The following is a 20,474-nucleotide window of genomic DNA, read 5'->3' on the forward strand; positions in this document are numbered from 1 at the left end:
GGAGGCAGTGGAAATGAAGGAACAGCTTTCTCTCTGCCTCTCAGGGATACTTTGAATTTCTCAAAGGGAAGAACAGAAATGAGATGAACCTATTTTGTGACCTACTTCTGCCTTTCCCATCTGGGGGGCCTTTATTTCCAGGTTCATTTACTCCTTTTGGCATTAAGTAGAGCTCCTTTTGGATTGACAGGTTTATGTTAACACTGCCGGGAGCCGGTCCATCCTTGCTGTTTCAAGGGACCTGGCATATATGGCATACGGTTCTTAATATGTTTGCTCACCTTCTTGGCGCTGTGTTTTAACCAAGGTCACCTCTCCGAGAAAGGTTGAATCCCCAGGTAGGGATTTTCCCCTGAAGTTAGGGAGGGAATAAAACCCCTCAACTAAGTGCCAGGCGGGTAATTAATCCCTTTAACTACAAACAATCATGCTTAAACTACATAATCTTTACTCCCTGGAATGGAGAAAAGAAACGCCCTAACCTTTGTAATAGAGATTGATAGGATTGAATCAACTGGTATAAATACAGTTGTAACAAGACAGAAACACTCAGAACTTAGAACACAGAACTCAGGAGACAGAACTTAGAACAGAATCAAGAAGACAGAACCTACACGGAGCCTAGAGACAGAAGAACCTTGCTGGAGAGAGCATGCCGGAGGATCCTGGAGAGGGACTGGCCTCGGAGCCTAGAGACAGAGCCTAGCGGGAGAACATGGCAAGGGATCCTGGACTGAACCTGACTGGAACCTGGACACTGAACCTGACTGGAGAGCCTGGACAGAACCTGGCTGGAGAACCTAGCGAGGAACATGGCTTCAGAACCTCGCTGGAGATCCAAAGCAGAACCTCTCTGGAGATCCAGACCAGAACTTGGCTGGAGATCCGGGCTAGAGATCCTGGCAAAGCTGCTGATCAACTGAACGCTGCCTCTGTGTCATTCCTTCTTCGCCGACTCCGTCCACACCTTTGGGGACCCCTGGACCCGCTGGGGTTGGACCCCGGCAAACACCTCAAACCTAAGAAGAAAAATACTGGGGGAGTCAGTGCTTCAACAGGAGACCAATGATACATTATGGAACTGGCTTATTCCCTCTAGAACCAGGACATTAGGCTGTCTGACACTTGTTATAGGATTGGATGTAGAATTTTAAGTTGTTGACATAGTGAATATGAATTAAGATAATATTACAGCCCTCATGGCCAACTCTCATTTCAGTATTATTTCGAGAAGCAGTCTATAAACATATTAATTTTCAATTTTCTCTTTTCTTCTAGACATGGACTCCTGCCCTGTCGGTCCTTCTGTGAGGCTGCAAAAGAGGGCTGCGAGTCCGTCCTGGGGATGGTGAACGCCTCCTGGCCCCATTTCCTCAAATGCTCCCAGTTCAGAAACCAACTCGAAAGCAGCAACATCAGCCGGACTTGTTTCTCACCAGAGCAGGAAAAAGGAAAGCAACGTAGGTGTCTGTGTTTCATTGCATTTTTAACCATTGTAATTGGACTGTACCATTCATACAAGGGTGCGTACAAATAATGTGTACAGTGCAATCACTTTCATCAAAGTGACCAGACCTATGCAATCGACATCTGGATCAAGAAGGAGAATCTGATCAGCATCCCAGAAACGCTCTCGAGGCCTCTCCGAGTAGCCTCGCCCTCCCAAAAGAACCTCTCCCCTGACTTCTAGCTCGTTAGGTCGTTCTGCCTGTTTCTTAACTTGGTATCGATGGAGTCATACAGTATGTACTCCTTTTGTATCTAGCCGCCTTATGTTTAAGAGATCCATTATGTTTTCATCTTTGTGTGGTTTACTCATTCTCATTGTTGTATAGTATTCTAAGATGCCGGGGTCCAACCCCAGCGGGTCCAGGGGTCCCCAAAGGTGTGGACGGAGTCGGTGAAGAAGGAATGTCACGGAGACAGCGTTCAGTTGATCAGCAGCCTAGCCAGGATCTCCAGCCCGGATCTCCAGAGAGGTTCTGCTTCGGATCTCCAGCGAGGTTCTGTAGCCATGTTCCCTCGCTAGGTTCTCCAGCCAGGTTCTGTCCAGGCTCTCCAGTCAGGTTCAGTGTCCAGGTTCCAGTCAGGTTCTCCTGCCAATCTCTGTAGTCAGGTTCAGTCCAGGATCCCTTGCCATGTTCTCCCGCTAGGCTCTGTCTCTAGGCTCCGAGGCCAGTCCCGGTCCAGGATCCTCTGGCATGCTCTCGCCAGTGAAGTTCTTCTGTCTCTAGGCTCCGTGTAGGTTCTGTCTTCTGAATTCTGTCTCATGAGTTCTGTGTCTTTCTGTCTTGTTACAACTGTATTTATACCAGTTGATTCAATCCTATCAATCTCTATTACAAAGGTTAGGGCGTTTCTTATCTCCATTCCAGGGAGAAAAGATTATGTAGTTTAAGCATGATTGTTCGTAGTTAAAGGGATTAATTACCCGCCTGGCACTTAGTTGAGGGGTTTTATTCCCTCCCTAACTTCAGGGGAAAATCCCTACCTGGGGATTCAACCTTTCTCGGAGAGGTGACCTTGGTTAAAACACAGCGCCAAGAAGGTGAGCAAACATATTAAGAACAGTATGCCATATATGCCAGGTCCCTTGAAACAGCAAGGATGGACCGGCTCCCGGCAAATTCCCCCTTTTTTATTTTTTAAAAGCAAGCATTAAAAAGAAAAACCTGAAACGCTCTCTTGTATCCATTTTAAGAGTAGGATTGGCGCTTTCTGCTATTACCTGAGTCCTGATCTATCACCCCAGGGAGAGCTTGCCAATCCTGCACTTTCCCGGGGTGGAAAGGCTGCAGTGGGGTTAAGGATAAGGCTCCTTGGGCCTACCTTCTCCCATGCCTCTACATTTACCTTTCTGGCACCTTTCCTTCCTCAAAAAAGCATGGACATACTTCTTGTATAAAACGTTCTGTCTGACTGGGAATAACCTTAATTCCTCTGCTAGCAAGCACATATGTTAAAAGATCAATACGGAGTCTTTTTTCTTTAGACTCAGTATGGCACATCTTCTTAATCTAAAGATCAATACAGAGTCTTCTTTCTTTGGACTCAGTATGGCACATCTTCTCAATCTAAGTTCTGTACTATCCACCTTCTTACCCTACTTATCCTCTATAGGGGGGTCTGTAGCACCCTGGTGGAGTCCTATCCGTCCCGAGTGTGGGGGTTCTCATTGGGGGGGGGCTTACCTAGGGGAATCCTTTTCCAGGTGTTCCCAAAGGTGAGGACGGAGTCGGCGAAGACTATCCACCCTTTTCCTATGGTGGAGTCCTATCTGTCCTGAGTGTGGGGGTTCTCAATGTGGGGGGGCTTACCTAGGGGAATCCTGTTCCAGGGGTTCCCAAAGGTGTGGACGGAGTCGGTGAAGACTATCCACCTTCTTCCTACGGTGGAGTCCGATCCGTCCCGAGTGCGGGGCGCTTACCTAGGGGTCCCTGTTCGGGCGCCATATGCCGGGGTCCAACCCCAGCGGGTCCAGGGGTCCCCAAAGGTGTGGACGGAGTCGGCGAAGAAGGAATGTCACGGAGACAGCGTTCAGTTGATCAGCAGCCTAGCCAGGATCTCCAGCCCGGATCTCCAGAGAGGTTCTGCTTCGGATCTCCAGCGAGGTTCTGTAGCCATGTTCCCTCGCTAGGTTCTCCAGCCAGGTTCTGTCCAGGCTCTCCAGTCAGGTTCAGTGTCCAGGTTCCAGTCAGGTTCTCCTGCCAATCTCTGTAGTCAGGTTCAGTCCAGGATCCCTTGCCATGTTCTCCCGCTAGGCTCTGTCTCTAGGCTCCGAGGCCAGTCCCGGTCCAGGACCCTCTGGCATGCTCTCGCCAGTGAAGTTCTTCTGTCTCTAGGCTCCGTGTAGGTTCTGTCTTCTGAATTCTGTCTCATGAGTTCTGTGTCTTTCTGTCTTGTTACAACTGTATTTATACCAGTTGATTCAATCCTATCAATCTCTATTACAAAGGTTAGGGCGTTTCTTATCTCCATTCCAGGGAGAAAAGATTATGTAGTTTAAGCATGATTGTTCGTAGTTAAAGGGATTAATTACCCGCCTGGCACTTAGTTGAGGGGTTTTATTCCCTCCCTAACTTCAGGGGAAAATCCCTACCTGGGGATTCAACCTTTCTCGGAGAGGTGACCTTGGTTAAAACACAGCGCCAAGAAGGTGAGCAAACATATTAAGAACAGTATGCCATATATGCCAGGTCCCTTGAAACAGCAAGGATGGACCGGCTCCCGGCACTAAGATATTATTATATCACAATGCATTTTTCTTGTTGATGGACATTTGAGTTGTTTCTGGCTACTCTGAATAGTGATACTATGACTATTCTTGTTCATGTCTTTGATTGGCTATGTATTTGTTCAGAAAAAGAGTTTTTAAAGTGGTGGTAGCAATTTATACACTTATGAGCCATGTGTGAAAATGGCAGTGGCTCGAAATCTTCCCCAACACTGTAGTATCGCCTTTTCATTTTGGCAATTCTGATAATAGTATTATGGTATCTCTTTGTGGTTTTAAATTGCATTTCCTGATGAATTTAATTGAATTTTCACAATTTTTTTATTTGAGTATCTCTTTTAGCAAAGTGTCCAAATATTTTGCCCATTTTTTAATCGAGTAGTCTGCCTTTGTCCTCGACTTATACTTCTTTATGCATTCTGGATATGCAGTCTGTGGGGCATATGTATTGTGAAGAGTTCCCACTCTGTGGCTTCCCTTTTCTCCCTCTTCTTAATGCCTATGGTGGAATAGAAGGTCTTACTTTTTATGGGTCTACATTATTGATCACTTGTGGTCCTCAGCTTTCTATTTTTTTAAAATATATTTTTATTGATTTCAGAGAGGAAGGGAGAGGGAGGGAGAGATAGAAACATTAATGATGAGAGAGAATCATTGATTGGCTGCCTCCTGCACACTCCCCACTGGGGATCGAGCCCACAACTTAGGCATGTACCCTTGATGGGAATAGGACCTGGGACCCTTTAGTACACAGGTCGATGCTCTATTCACTGAGCCAAACTGTCTAGGGCATCCTCAGCTTTCTAGACTCTCCTGCTCCAGTATATAGGAGTCTCTTTCTAAATTACTAGGGAGGCTCTTTGGCTTTCACACTTGAGTTATAGTTGCCTGTAACTTTGAGTTATCTTTTTCTAGGACATTGATTCTCAACAGTAAGCTATCCAATCCATTGTCCTTATAGTTACGTCTCAAGCACTTGGTAAGTTACCCCATTCAGTGCATTCCTTTCCATAGGCATACTGTTCCAATTCACCTCTGTTGAGGGTTTTAAAAATTGGACCACCTCCTGATGCCAGGGAATGTCTATCTCCACTTAGCCATCAATGATGTTAACTTCTCTACCATCCCAGCATGTGATCCAGATCAAGAACCCCATCATATCACCTCCTTTCTTGGACCACTCCTGGGACTATCACAAGTTGAGGTTTCCAGAAGCAGCCACTGAGATGGAGTGTGTTATACAGGGTAGTTTAGGTAAAGGAGAGAGAGAAAGCAGGATTGGGCAGAGGGGAATGTTAAAATATGATCCAGGCTCATAAAAGCCTCAGCTAAATCCAGGGGGAGCTGTGGGGCACATATGGCCTGCGAGAGCTGTTCCATGTTGGGCCAAGATAGCTTGTCTTTACAGTGTTGTGCCGCATAATGACACTTTGGTCAATGACGGACCTCATATACAACAATGATCCCATAAGACTTAATGCAGCTAAAAAACTCCTATCACCTCTAACCATCATAACATCATTTCGGGGCATTACTCACATATTTGTGGTGATGCTGCTGTAAGCAAACATACTGTGCTTCCTGTTGTATAAAAGAATAGCAAATACAATTATGATAATAAATGACTGTGTAACTGCTTTATATATTTGCTATACTATACTTTTTATTATTATTTTAGAGTGTACAGTTTCTACTTATAAAAAAAAAAAACTAGAGGCCTGGTGCACAAATTCGTGCATGGGTGGGGTCCAGCCTGCCCGTCCCAGTAGGGGCCAATCGGACCGGTCTGGCCGGAGAGAGGGGCCATGGGTGGTTGGTGGGCCGGCCCTACTCCCTGGTTGAACTCCCGGTGGTCGAACTCCGATTTTTGCTGTAAATCAATGTGCTGAGTTACTCCAACAGCAGCCTCAGACATCTCGTGTTTACCATGTCTCTTGCTTGCATCACTTTCTCTTGTGCTTGATTTAATCTCTTGTTGTTTGTACAGGCACATGCTGTACAGATTTGTAGCCTGGAAGCAATAGGCTATTACATCTAGCCGAGGTGTGTAGCAGGCTGTACTGTCTAGGTTTGTATAAGTGCACTCTATGATGTTCACACAAGGATGAAGTTGCCTAAGGATGCATTTCTCAGATGCATCCTTAGGCAACTGTTGTTAAGCTGGGCATAACTGTATACCCCCCTCACTCAGTCACTGGATGTGGTGCTTCCTGGGAAGGGTGTGCCTTGGGTGAGGCAGCTCTCTGCAGCTGAGGCAGAGCTTGAAGAATGGGCTAGAGGCTGTTGGCTGACAGTGGGGGAAACAAATTCTCTCCTGAATGGTAGGCACATAGAGTGTGAACAAATCTCCTGATCCAGTCCGAGACTGAGCTGATTTTGCTGTGTTTATAAGGCATGTTAATACGACTCCATGTACCTCTGGTTCGTTTCCATTCTGAGGGAGCGCTTCTCCAGTGGGCCCCACTGAGAAACTGAGACTTCTACTGCACTCCGCTCCTCCATGGGCAGTCCCAAATGCTCATGTTTTTCTTCTGAGGACAACAGCATTGCTGGAATTTCCACTGCACTTTGCAGAGGTTTTCTGCTGAACTCTTTAGCTTCTTCTTTTTTGATAAATTATAGTCAATTTATTTTGTATTATTCTCACTATAACCTATTCATAGGTTTTCTCTTTAATCATAGGATAATATATTTCATAGCTTTTTAGAGCTGGGATGGACTTTTATTGTTGTTGTTGTTAATCCTCACCTGAGGATATTTTTCTATTGATTTTTTTCCCACTTATTTATTTATTTAGCTTCTTGTTCTTTGTGGCAAATGCCTTGAGGGGAAACCCCTAAATGCCTTAAGGGGAATCCTTCCCATGGCCCACTTGTCTGTGTCTCCTTTCTCACTGCTTATTTGACCCCTCACTAAAATGCTAATTTTTTTTTTTTTTTTGCAGCACTAAAATGCTAATTTTTGTTTCTCTACCCCTGTGGGATTGCTGAAGCTCTACTGACTTTACCACTTTGCAGTGGCCCAATGTCCAGATTCTCAGTTTCTAGCACTATGACAAGAATCAGCAAGTCCCGTAAGACAAAGAGCACTGCAGAACCTCGGCTGTTTTTCCTGCGGTTATCTTCTCTCTGAGGTCTCAGCCACTCACCTCCTACCAGTCTCACCAGCTGCCAGATGCCTTTAAATAGATGTTTCTTGTGTTTTATCTGGCTCTTCTGGTTTTACGGTGAGGGCATTGACCTGTCACAAGTTACTACATCGTAGCCAAAAGTAGAAGCTTGTTTTATTTCTTTTTAGCACAGTCTTTAGTAGAGGTCTGCTGCTAAATTAGGATTCCCTCCAAATGATGGTAGATAGCAACAAGCCATCAGAGGGGTGGGTGAGTGTTTGTATCTGAAAGGGAAGTCTCTCAAATCTCTTGTCATCCATCTACTTTTGCCCCTCTTTTGGTAAGAACACTTTATCAGTGGTCATTTGGACAATGTAGCATGTTGATAGAGGACTTAAGAATCTACAGAGTATGCCAAACCTGTTTGGCTCAGTGGATAGAGCGTTGGCCTGCGGACTCAAGGGTCCCAGGTTCAATTCCGGTCAAGGGCATGTACGTTGGTTGCGGGCACATCCCCAGTGGGGGGTGTGCAGGAGGCAGCTGATCGATCTCTCTCATCAATGTTTCTGACTTTCTATCCCTCTCCCTTCTTCTCTGTAAAAAATCAATAAAATATATTTTAAAAAAGAAAAAAGAATCCACAGAGTAAATGTGAAAATGAACTGATGGTCAAAAAGTACTAGTTCTTGAAAATCAAAATAACATTCATAGTCTTTAGTAGCTCAAGCTGAAATGCCACTTAATATAGGTTCTCCAGATATCAGAAGATATTACAAATCTTCTGATCTTGGAAAAGATTGATGATCCATTTATATTTGAAAACTTGTGTTTAAAGAAAATAGAAATTTCCTAAGTACATTCATCTGAGATTCTCTACTTCTGATAGTCTTTTTAGAATTATTGGTTATAATATTTTTCCATGCAGACTTAATTCCACCAGGATGCTAGCCATCATATATATGTTCATCATATGTGTGCTAGGGATAAAGCTACTGCTAGTTATGATCTTTGTGTATATATAAAATTTTAATTTCTAGCACACACACATAGTTATTAAAATATGTTTATGTACTAAGAATATACTCTATGCTAACTAAAAAAGTACTTATCATAGAATATAGTCATAATCATATAAGGGTTTATGCTGTAGGGCCACATATAACTATAACCCATGAAGTCCTTTTCTCATTTTTTTTGTTTATTCAGTGAGTAGTAATTGAGTACCTACTCTGACCAGAGCATTAAACCAGGAAATCTGAAGAAATAAAAGTAATTACAGTATTCATAAAATTAATTTATACCTGTCCAGTGTGGTAGTTCTCAACAAGGGATGATTTTGTAGCCTCCACCTGGGAACATTTGGCAATGTCTATAGACATTTTCATTGTCACAACTCTGGGGACAGAAGGAGTTTGCCACGGGCATGTAGTGAGTAGAAACCTACTATGGTGCTTTACAAACACCAATACACAGTTCAGCCCCCACTGCAAAAAGTTATGTGGCCCCAAATATCAATAGTGCTGTTTTTGAGGAACCTTGGTCTGGCACAGCACTCTATGTTTTGCAAAGTACTACTACTACTACTACTACTACTACTACTAATGACCACGCTTCCTTCCTGTAGGAGTGTTAAACCTAATCTGGCACACCCATAGGTGAGAAACAACGTAAACAGAACTGTAACTCCGATGTCCCACAGAAACTATGAAGCAACACAGGTTAAATGTCAATGCAGTCGAGTGGAGTCAATTACATAAGGAATTCTGAATTTTTGAAAAGGGGAAGAGTCCCATTTGACCAAGAGGAAGAGAGAAGGTGGTCTGGGGCAGGCATTCAACACTGTGAACTTGTACTGGGGGTCAGGTTCCTACTTAGCCTATGAAATGAGTGATGACTAAAAGTTGACTCCCATCTCAGTCTTCTCCTTCCCACTTGTGAAATCATTTGCCCCAAGAAAATAGTAAGCCCCCTTTACCTTATGGACCCCATTCTCCTTTCCAAAGTGCTTTCACAGCTGTAAGCTCACTTGGCTTCCCGAGTAAATCCCTGATCATTCATCTTCATTTTATATATTAGAAAACTGAGAGGTTCAGGGAGGTCATTCCAAGGTTATTTTTAAATCCAGCTCCTTGGGCTATATTATCTGCCCACAAGTCCACCATCCTGGGAAGGACCATCCTGATTGGATTATTAATTCTAGAGCTCTACCCTCTGTTACAGCCCCCTTCTCACGAGAACTTTCAAAATGTCTTTTCAGGCTGAATTGAGCCAAAACCCACAACTAGTAACAGCTGCTCTTTTCAATGCACAGCTCTGTTAATTCAATCCATCTTCTCCGAGCATCCTTTACATCAGTCATAACTCCGAAGATATTTTGTTTTCATACAGAATGATGCACAGTTGTCTCATCCTTTCCATCTCATGTTGATGCTGAGTCTTGTGAAGTAAATAATGTGCTAAAGTGATAATGCTGTGGGAACTGTTCTTCAGAGCTTTTAAAATAAACTGTGTGTTTTCAGAGTTGAGTTGTGAGAACACAGAGGGCAAAAGGTCAAGGCCCATCAATCATTCTGAACTTTCTGATTAATCCTTTACTCTACCTTGTCTGAAATCCTATATGGAAAGTAGTTTTTAAATGGCATTTTTCTGGCTCTAAAGAGATCCCCCCCTGTCATGAAGCAACTTTGGCTATTTATTTCTTCATTTTCCTTTTCCTTTCCTGGTATCTTATTTGCTTTGCCAGCTCTGGTTGCTGATAGCAACCACTTCAGTGCATTAACAGCAAAATCGTAGTTTCAGGATGTTGGTAAAACACATACTCTGAATTTCTCCTACTTAAGTGTGGTTCATTTGGGAGAAAATACGTAATACTATTTATTTGAGATACTTAGTGTCATTGTTTTGCCGGAGATAGATGATTATAGATATAGCATCATGGAGTTACTAAAAACTAGCCATGCCCTTTTCATTACAATAAATCATTGACTAAAATGAGATTTCCTAGAACTTCAAATTTTCCTATATTTATAATTTTAAATTATTAAAAAAATTAAATTACAAACCATTTTTTTCCTTCCATATGTGGATGCTTCTTTTAAGGGCACCAAACTCAGATCTGAAGGCTTGTATTCAAGCCCTGACTGTTTTACTTAATTACTGTGTGGTCTTGAGCAAGTTTCTTAAACCCTTTTAACCTCTTTCCTCAACCATAGAATAGAAGTAATAATGCCTGGATGGTAGAATTGTGTTATGGGCTAAATGAGATAATGTATTTGAAAGAATTTTGGCAGCCCTAATGCACTCTGCAAATGTAAATTACCCTATTCAGAAGACATTTAGAAGCATATTCTATGTACCAGGCAGTTTACCAGGAACTGGAAAAGGGAAAATGTAAGACTGGAAACCATGAAAATTCTAGAAAAATGTTGGCAGTGAAATCTCGGAAATTTCTTGTAGTAATATTTTTTCTGATATATCTTCTCTGGCAAGGGAAACAAAAGGAAGAATAAACAAATGGGCCTACACATATCTGATCTGTCAGCAAGTTCTATTGAGTCCCTTGTCAAATATACACATAACCCAACCAGTGCTCACCACCTCCACAACCACTACCTGGTCCAAGCAGGTCACCTGGACTCCTGTGTGGATTGCCCCTCCAGCCTTTATTAAGTTCTTTGAAGCCTCCCTATGCCCTTGCAGGCTGTTCTCCACACAGCAGCAAAATGTTCGTGTTTTTTGCTACTCAAATCCTATTGATCTCTTAAATCTTCCCCCTCCAAGTTTTCTATAGGCTACCCATCTCAGTCAATATAAAAGCCACCATCTTTACAACCTTCAGGGCCCTCCCTAGTGCTGTTGCATCTCACAACTATGGGAGAGCATCAATCACACAGGAATCAATGTAAATACTTCCTACAGGAGTTGTGCTCCATCTGCCTGCCATACTCTGCCCCCAGTGGGAAAATTATATCCACTCTCAGTTCTCTGAAGCACCTGTCAGTACGGTTGTAATAGGCATGTGAGGGAGAGTGGCCGAAGAGAAGGAAGAGAAGCTATACCAGTCACAGCTACCATTACTGTTGTTATTTGGTTAGTGACACAGCTAAGTACATGGAAGAATTCTTTTTTTTTTTTTAACTGGGAGGGTATTAGTGTCTAAATTTTGGGTACCCCAAATCAATCAAGGCAAAGGGAGTTACGGCACATCTGCTGTCTCCTACCTACTGGCTTTTATTCCGATCACATTAAAATAGAGTGTTCCTCCATATGAATGGATTTCTCACCAATGTCATCTGGAGAGCTTGTTACAAAAGAGTTTCAAGCCTACCCAAATTCAGACCCTTTGGAATTGGGTTTCTTTCTATCTTTTTTTTTAAATTTTATTTTATTGCTTACAGTCTTACAAAGGGTATTACATATGTGTCCCTTTTTCCCCCCGCCCTTGACAATCCCCTGGCCTCCCCTACTCCCCAGCGTCTTATGTCCATTGGTTATGCTTATATGCATGCATACAAGTCCTTTGGTTGATCTCTTACACCCCTCCATCCTGCCCCCCACCCCTCCCTGGCCTTCCCGCTATAGTTTGACAATCTGTTTGAGGCTGCTCTGCCTCTGTATCTATTATTGTTCAAAAGTTTATAATGGTCTCTATTATCCATGAATGAGTGAGATCATGTGGTATTTTTCCTTCATTGACTGGCTTATTTCACTTAGCATAATGCTCTCCAGTTCCATCCATGCCGTTGCAAATGGTAAGAGTTCCTTCTTTTTTACAGCAGCATAGTATTCCATTGTGTAGATGTACCACAGTTTTCTAATCCATTCATCTACTGATGGGCACTTAGGCTGTTTCCAGATTCTAGCTATGGTGAATTGTGCTGCTATGAACATATGGGTGCATATATCCTTTCTGATTGGTGTTTCTGGTTTCTTGGGATATATTCCTAGAAGTGGGATCACAGGGTCAAATGGGAGTTCCATTTTCAGTTTTTTGAGGAAACTCCATACTGTCTTCCATAGTGGCTGCACCAGTCTGCGTTCCCACCAGCAGTGCATGAGTGTTCCTTCTTCTCATGGAAGAATTCTTAATAAACTTCATGATCAACTTGGCTGGTACTTGAGTTTCATTTTGCTGTGAAGTTTTTAAAAAATCATTTAAAGTCCCTAGCAACTTCTTTCAATCTGTGAGCCCTGAGAAATCTCATCTTGTGGATTTCCACTGTTTTTCTGTGAGAACCGCAGTCTTGTTTTGATTTAACTGTGCCACTTATCCAGCAAAAACAAGAAGTGCCAAGCAAAATAGATTTCTTGTGGAGCCTAAATAGTACCTGTTCTCTTTGGGCTCAGAAGTCTTATTTATAGATCATTTGAGATTGGGTGTCTGTTCTCTGCCAAATGTTGCTTTGCTGAGGTTGCACAGTGGTTCCTAAACCAGAAATAGGAGGTTTTCTTTCCACACCTGCATTCATTCTTCTCACTCCCCTTACAAGTCAGCTGCATGGCTTAGGGAGGCTGATAGCTCAGAAGCCAAAGGCCATAGGTTGACCCCTATGCTTCTTACGGAGTATTATTTTGTTCAGGGGCCGGAGACCAATGGCATCTACATTTTGTTTAGAATCGTGCCTTGCAATTAGAAATGCACGATTGTGGTCTCATAGATTATATGATTAAATTCAGGAATTTTTAGCTATAAAGCAAAAGTCTGATGTTTTTCAATATATATAATCATAAGCACATAGCTCTAAGCCTATTTTGGTCAAAAATCCGATTGATCACTCCAACAGGAAGGCTGATCATTCACACTCTGAACAATTTAAGACATCTATTTTCATTCTAAATCTAGCTTTATATCTCGCATGGTGGCCAATTTAATCATAGCCGATACATGTTTACAGAATCAGTTGAAGAAAATCCTGGTTTCCCCCTCCCCCTCCCCCTATATAATGGAAATATTAGCATAGTGCTAAGCTTCATATTTGTCTCCAAAAATTCCCAAGATAGGGTACTACTTATCTCTTTTTGGAGAACATAATTCCTTAAGCTCAACCAGTTTTCCTTGAAAGTGAGCTGCAGTGATGTGGCAATCGCTTAGTAATTCCTGCGTCTTAGAGTTTGAACTCTGGGCCGCCCAATGAAACTAACATGTGACTTAGAGTCATGGCATCAAAATCTGTGAATTGCTTCTGAAATTGCAACTTCATTATGCCATACAGCATTGCCACCTTCATCATTTCAATTTTATTAAGCTCAGCAATTGGGAAATAATTTCAGTCTTCATGTTCATCTACTCAATCCATATGTTTATTTTGTGTCTTAAATCCTGCACACATTTAAACAAAATGAACTAAATTCTTATTGAGGAGGCAGTGTAAGAGTATTTTAGAGCTGTGGTCTTCTAAATATGTTTGCTTGTGTAACTCTAAAAGGATTTTGCAAAATTACATCCCTCTTGCAGTTTTAAATTAATATCTAAACATTTTTAAATGATGAATGTAGAGTGGCAAAGAATAAAATTTAAAGGATATTATAGTAATTGACATTTTTGAAATGAAAGTTTATATCACTCTTAAGTCTGTCCAATGGAATTTAAATTCCATAGTGACTTGCTACTCACCAACCATTAAAATATTACAATCTCTTCTTTTAACATTCAGCAAATTTTACCCAGTGCCTCTTTCTCTCTGAACTCTGATTTTTATTCTCCTTCTCCCACAGAATTGAATTTTGGTGTAATCTCTTTTCAATGCTCATAATTATTTTTACCACCCTATCATACATCTTTAGAACAAAACCATGTATTAAAATGGAAATTATTACTTAAAATTTTCTCCTCACTCATGAGAATTTGAGTGTCAATAATTTTTTATTAATTTATCATAAAAATTGTGATTTAAATCTATTAAATCTATTATAAATGTTTATAAATAATTACTAAACTTAAATGTGACATTTTTGGAAATTTATCTTGCTATATTATGTCAGATTTTTAAAAAATTGGTTGTGTAGAACATAATACGTGTAGAACATAATAGGGTTTGGCATTAATTCTATTCTGATTTTTTGTCTTCTAGATTGTGGTGCTTTGAAAACTTATTCACATAATTTAGTTCATGGGAATTGAAGGAGTTTTATTATAATAATGACATTCAATTATTTTGAACAACTTTCCAGTTTATTGTCAAAAGTCACATAGTAATAATCTGTCATTAAAAAGTATTTTTAATGATTAGATGGCAACTTGGTTAGATTCGCCTTTTATTGTTGAAAGCACAGAGTTGGAAAGTACCTTACTTGGACATGAATTCGTTTTTCAGTTATTAGTCTTCATTGTCTCAATTTCTGAGCCTTTTTCAGGATTTGTCAAATGTCTATGTATTATTCTTTTACTTAGAGGCACTTTGGTTAATCTTATATATGCAGATAGAATTGGGGAAACAAATATTGATTTCAATTAACCTCTGCAAATATAACTGTTTTGATAAGAAGCTTTTCATATTATGATGTGTTTTAAATATATGTATCAAAACTTTGAGCTGTGAGTTTAATTCATTCCGTTTCTATGGAATTTACCTGATTGGTAAAAGTCGGTTTTCAATGTCAAAATAATTGGCCAAACTAAAGTTACTCTCTGTCAGAAATAGGATGCTTTTATTTTTCAGTTTATATTAATGTGTTAATATGTGTTCCCATGATAATAATATTATTTTATTTGTTTAATTTTTACTTCTTAAGTTATACAGTAAAATTCACTGTTTTCTTGTGTACAGTTCTATGAATTTTAACAGAGATTTGTGTAACCACCAACGTAATCAGGATATAGAACAGTCCTGATGTTGTCATTTGTAGTCAAACCCACATACCCACCCAACCCCTGGAAACCACTGACCTGCTCGCCAAACCTAGAACAGTCAGGCTTTTCCACAATGTCATATACATAGAATCATATGATACGGTACCTTCTGAGGCTACCTTCTTTCACTTAGCAAAATACTTTTATATGTGTCAATGGTTTTCATCTTTTTACTGTTTAATAGTATTCCATTGCCTACATATACCACAATTTATTTATTCATTCACTTGTTGAAGGACATTTTTTTGTTTTCAGTTTGGGGCAATTATGAAAATTATCCTATATAATAAAATCCTAATATGCAAATTGACTAAATGGCCATACAACTGGTTGCTATGATGCACACTGACCACCAGGGGGCAGACGCTCAATGCAGGAGCTGCTCCCTGATGGTCAGTGCACTCCCACAAGGGGAGCTCTGCTCAGCCAGAAGCTGGGCTTACGACCAATGCAGTGGCAGTGGCGGGAGCCTCTCCTGCCTCTGAGGCAGTGCTAAGGACCCCTTGAGGAGTGGGCCTAAGCCGGCAGGTGGACATCCTCCAAGGGGTCCCGGACTGCCGGAGAGTGCAAGCCAGGCTGAGGGACCCCTGTCTCCCCTGCCCCGCTCCTCACAGTGCATGAATGTCCTGCACCAGGCCTCTAGTTGCTAAATATGCACTTACTGTTTTTGTAAGCAAATTTATCTATGCTAAATAATTAGATTGGTAAGAATATTATTTTATTTAAAACTGCCAAAAACGCCCTAGCTGTTTTGGCTCAGTGGATAGAGCATCAGCCTGCGGACTGAAGGGTCCCGGGCTCGATTCCGGTCAAGGGCACATGCCCGGGTTGTGGGCTTGCTCCCCAGTGGGGGGCGTGCAGGAAGCAGCCAATCAATGATTCTCTCTCATCATTGATGTTTCTACCTCTCTCTCCCTCTCCCTTCCTCTCTGAAATCAATAAAAATATATGTTAGAAAAAATAAAACTGCCAAATTGTTTTTTAGAATGGCTGTATTATTTTACTTTCCTATCAATGAGGTATATGAGTTCCAGTTGCTCCATAATCTCATCTGCACTAAGTATTGTCAGGTTGATTTTTGTTGTTTGTGTTAGTCATTCTAATGGATGTTAGTGGTATCTTATTGTGGTTTTGCATTTCTCCAGTGACTAATGATGAGCATCTTTTAACATGCTTATTTGTGATTGCATATCTTCTTTAGTAAAGTGTCTGTTCATTTGCTCATTTTTTTCTTGGGTTGTTTGATTTCTTATTGCTGAGTTTTGAGAGTTCTTTATATATTCTGAATGTCAGTTCTTTGTTATGTAATTTGAAAATATTTTCTCCCAGTCTGTGCCTTGTTTTGCACAGAACAAATGTTTTTAATTCTGATGAAGTCCAAATGATTAATTTTGTCCTGTATGGAACATGCTTTTGTATCATAAAAACTCTGTACCTTACTGATTTGCAGAAAGTGTTTCCCCTTTAATTTCATCCAAGACTTTTTTGTTGTTGTTATTCTCACCTGCGGATATTTTTTCCATTGTTTTTTAGAGAGAGTGGAAGGAAGGGAGAGAAAGACACATTGATTGGTTTCCTTCCTCAGGCACCCCCAGGGATCGATCCCGCAACCAAGGTACATGCCCTTGACTTTAATCAAACCTGGGACCCTTCACTCTGCAGGCCAACACTCTAACTAACCACTGAGCAAAACTGGCTAGCGCTCTCCCAAGACTTCCATAGTTTTTATTTTATTATGATCAGGGTGAGTTACTTTTGGCATAAAGTTGGAGGTATAGGTTAAGTGGCATTTTTTTCTTTTTGCATGGATTTCCAATTTTTCTTGGACCAGTTGTTGAAAAGACTATTATTTCCCCATTACAATTGCTTTTGTGCCTTTGTCAAAATTAATCAAGCATAGTCATGTGGGTCTGTTTCTGGGTTCTTTATTTTGTTCCATTGACTGTCTATGCCTGAACCCAAACCACTTTGACTTAATTATTATAGCTTTATATTAAGTCTTAACATTTGGTAGTTGAGATTTTCAACAGTGTTCTTGCTCAAAATTTATTTTTTAGTTCTAGTAGTTTAACTTTTTATGTAAATTGTAGAATCAGCTAATCAAAAAATCCTGCAGAGATTTTGATTGGTATTGTGGTATAGGTCCATTTAGGGATATGCCCATTTGTTGTCTTAAAATATATGGAATCTTTTAAACCATGAACTTGGTTTATCTCCCCATTTATTATGTCTACCTTGGTTCTTGCATCAGCATTTTATAATTTCCATTACATAGATCTTGTACATGTTTTGTTTGATACCCTCAGAGCTATTGTAAAATGTACTGTTTTTAGAATATTGGTTTCCTATTGTTGACTGCTTGTTAGGAAAACAGAATTCTAAAATGTCCCTAAGATCCCACACCCTGATGTCCTCACCCTGTATGATCCCCTTACCTTTGAATGCAGGTATGAACTGTGAATATGATGGGATAGTCACTCCCATCTATACTAATGAAAGGGTAATATCCTAATTAGACCGGACATCTTCTGGACATCCTTCCAGACAAAGCCACAGTGGTTGCGAGGGCTGAGGGCATCCCATAAGGGCTCCCAGACTGTGAGAGGGGGCAGGCTGGCCTGAGGGACACCCCTCCCCCTCCAGTGCATGAATTTTGGTTGCGGGGGCCAAGGTAGAGGTGGTTAGGGCCTATCAGGCTGGCAGGGGAGAGCAGTTAGGGGCAATCAGGCCAGCAGGAAAGAGCAGTTAGGGGCGATCAGGTCAGCAGGAAAGAGCAGTTAAGGGCAATCAGGTCAGCAGGGGAGCAGTTAGGGGCATCAGGCAGGCAGAGTGGTTAGGGGCAATCAGGCAGGCAGGCAGAGGGATTAGGGGCGATCAGGCAGGCAGATAGAGAGGTTAGAAGTGGTCAGGCAGGCAGGCAGAGGCAGTTAGGGGTGATCAAGCAGGCAGGGGAGCAGTTAGGGGTGACCAGGCTGGTGGGGGTGGGGCAGTTGGAGGCTATCAGGCAGAGAGGTTAGGGGCAATCAGGCAGGCAGGGGAGCAGTTAGGGGCATCAGGCAGGCAGGCAGGGGAGCCGTTAGGAGCCAGCAGTCCTAGATTGTGAGAGGGACATCCCCTGAGGGGTCCCAGATTGGAGAGGGTGCAGGCCGGGCTGAGGGACCCCCCCCGCCCCCGCCCACCTGTGCACGAATTTCATGCACCGGGCATCTAGTGGTTAGATAATATTGTATGCCACAGTTGACATTAAAAAAGGCAGAGTGACCTTGGTAGGGCTGACCTACTTAGGTAAGCCCTTAAATTAACCTTTCTTCTAGATTCCTGAGAATTTTTATTATGAAAGACGTTGAATTTTATCAAATGCTTTTTCTGCATCCACTGTCTTGATCCTGTGATTTGCCTTTGGTTTGTTAACCTTCGGATTACATGTATTACCTTCTGAATGTTGAAGTAGCCTTTTGTTCCCGGGATAAGCCCTACTAGATGTAATTTTCTTTGAATTAATCCTATTTGGGTTTTGCTGAAGGGAAGATCAATTAATTTTAAATTAAGCTTCTCTCTAGTGAATATGGTTAAGGCAGTTAGAGGATTTAAAAAGAAAAAAGTAATAGTGTTTAATAATAGTGTTCAATTATAATATTGCTATGATAATAATGATGATGATATATAGCACGTGCTGAACATATCTTACATACTGAGTGCCATGCTAAGAGTTTAAGAGATGCTGTCTTATTTCCTCTCCTGGTAGCACTGTGAGGACTATGGTTATTTTTCCTGTTATGGCTGCATGTTTCTGTCCCTCCAGAATTCATCTTTTGAAAACCTGACTCCCCATAGAATGCTACTAGGAGGTGGAGTCTTTGCAAGGTAACTAGGTTTAGGTGAGATTCTTGTGATGGGATTGGTGTCCTTATAGAAAAGAGACTAGAGAGAGGTTGCTCTCTCTCTGTGGCATGTGCCAAGGAAGGCCATGTGAGGACATAACCAGGAAGAGGCCCTCACCAAGAACCTGACTATGCTGGCACCCTGATCTCACACTTTCAGTCTCCAGAACAAGGAACAATAAATGTTTGTTGTGTCTGGCTGCTGTTGCTCAGTGGTTGAGCTTCGACCTATGATCCAAGAGGTCACGGTTTGATTCCTGGTCAGGGTGTATGCCCGGGTTATGGGCTCCATCCACACACAGTAGGGGGCGTGCAGGAGACAGCTGATCAATGATTCTCATCATTGATGTTTCTATTTCTCTATCCCTCTGCCCTCCTCTCTGAAATCAATAAAATATATTTAAAATAAATAAATAAATGTGTGTCGTTTAAGCCACTCAGTCCATGATACTGTTGCAGCAGCCCAAACTGACTGAGATACTTCCCATTCTGTAGATGAGAAAATTGGTAGGTTAAGTAACTTGCTCTAGATTCTAGAGGTAGGACTGGGCAGGGCTGTGATTTGAGCCTGTTTGAATCTGGGCCTATTTGAGTTCATAGGCCTAGGACGTCACTGTTATAAAACAGCCTACACATTTTAAAAGGAGGAAGGAGGAGTCCTGGGCACATTCAACTTAATAGCATTCAAAATTAGCACAAAATGGTGGTTCTGCGTACAAGACTACTTATTTAAAAATTATTCTTTACAAGCACTTAATTAGGATAGATTAAAGGAGAGAGTTATAACATTAGGCCCATAATAGAAGGTTAAGGGTTTATTTATACAAAAAGTACACATACAGGAACATTTCTATATGTAAATAGGACATGATTTAAAAAATATATATATATATATCTCAAATACCATTCATTAACCATGTAATTTGTGGTTAGATAAGCAATGGTTGTTACCTGTACATGCCCCAATTGGCTTCTCTCTCTTTTCTTCTTCATGGGAATATTGCTATTTTTCTTTTCATGGTGAGCAGTTTGAATAAATCTCAACGCAGGACCGGAAAGTGGCTCTCTAGCTTAGCACTGCTGGTATTGACCTGGTGAGAAGTTTGAGGTTTTGCTTTCGGTCTCTTTGGACAAGATGTCAGAAATGTATAGCTTAATTTAGGCATAGACTTTGTATTGCAAGTAAGCCTGCCTGCTCACAGTCTTCTAACTGGAGAAAACATGCAATGTTCAGTTGTGCCCAGTATAGAATAGTAGGAATAAAAATAAAAGGGCTTGAAATATTTTTGTTTCATGAAGTCTCTTTTTCTGCAAGTCAAATACAGATGCAGACATGAATGTACTGACCTTTTATTTATTTCTGTTATTGGTAGCACATTTTTGCTATTTTTATGAATCAGA

The 20,474-nt window shown here is 41.3% G+C and overlaps 1 protein-coding gene across 1 annotated transcript in view; it reads left to right on the forward strand.

The window, feature by feature from the left end:
- CORIN (corin, serine peptidase) overlaps positions 1-20,474 on the forward strand; it is a 217,925-nt gene that overhangs the window by 91,528 nt on the left and 105,923 nt on the right. Inside the window, exon 5 of the mRNA XM_059671920.1 lies at positions 1,279-1,460. Coding sequence (XP_059527903.1) covers positions 1,279-1,460 — 182 coding nt within the window. The remainder of the gene's footprint in view (positions 1-1,278; positions 1,461-20,474) is intronic.

Source organism: Myotis daubentonii, chromosome 1 (assembly GCF_963259705.1).
Source record: "Myotis daubentonii chromosome 1, mMyoDau2.1, whole genome shotgun sequence".
Lineage (NCBI taxonomy): Eukaryota > Metazoa > Chordata > Mammalia > Chiroptera > Vespertilionidae > Myotis > Myotis daubentonii.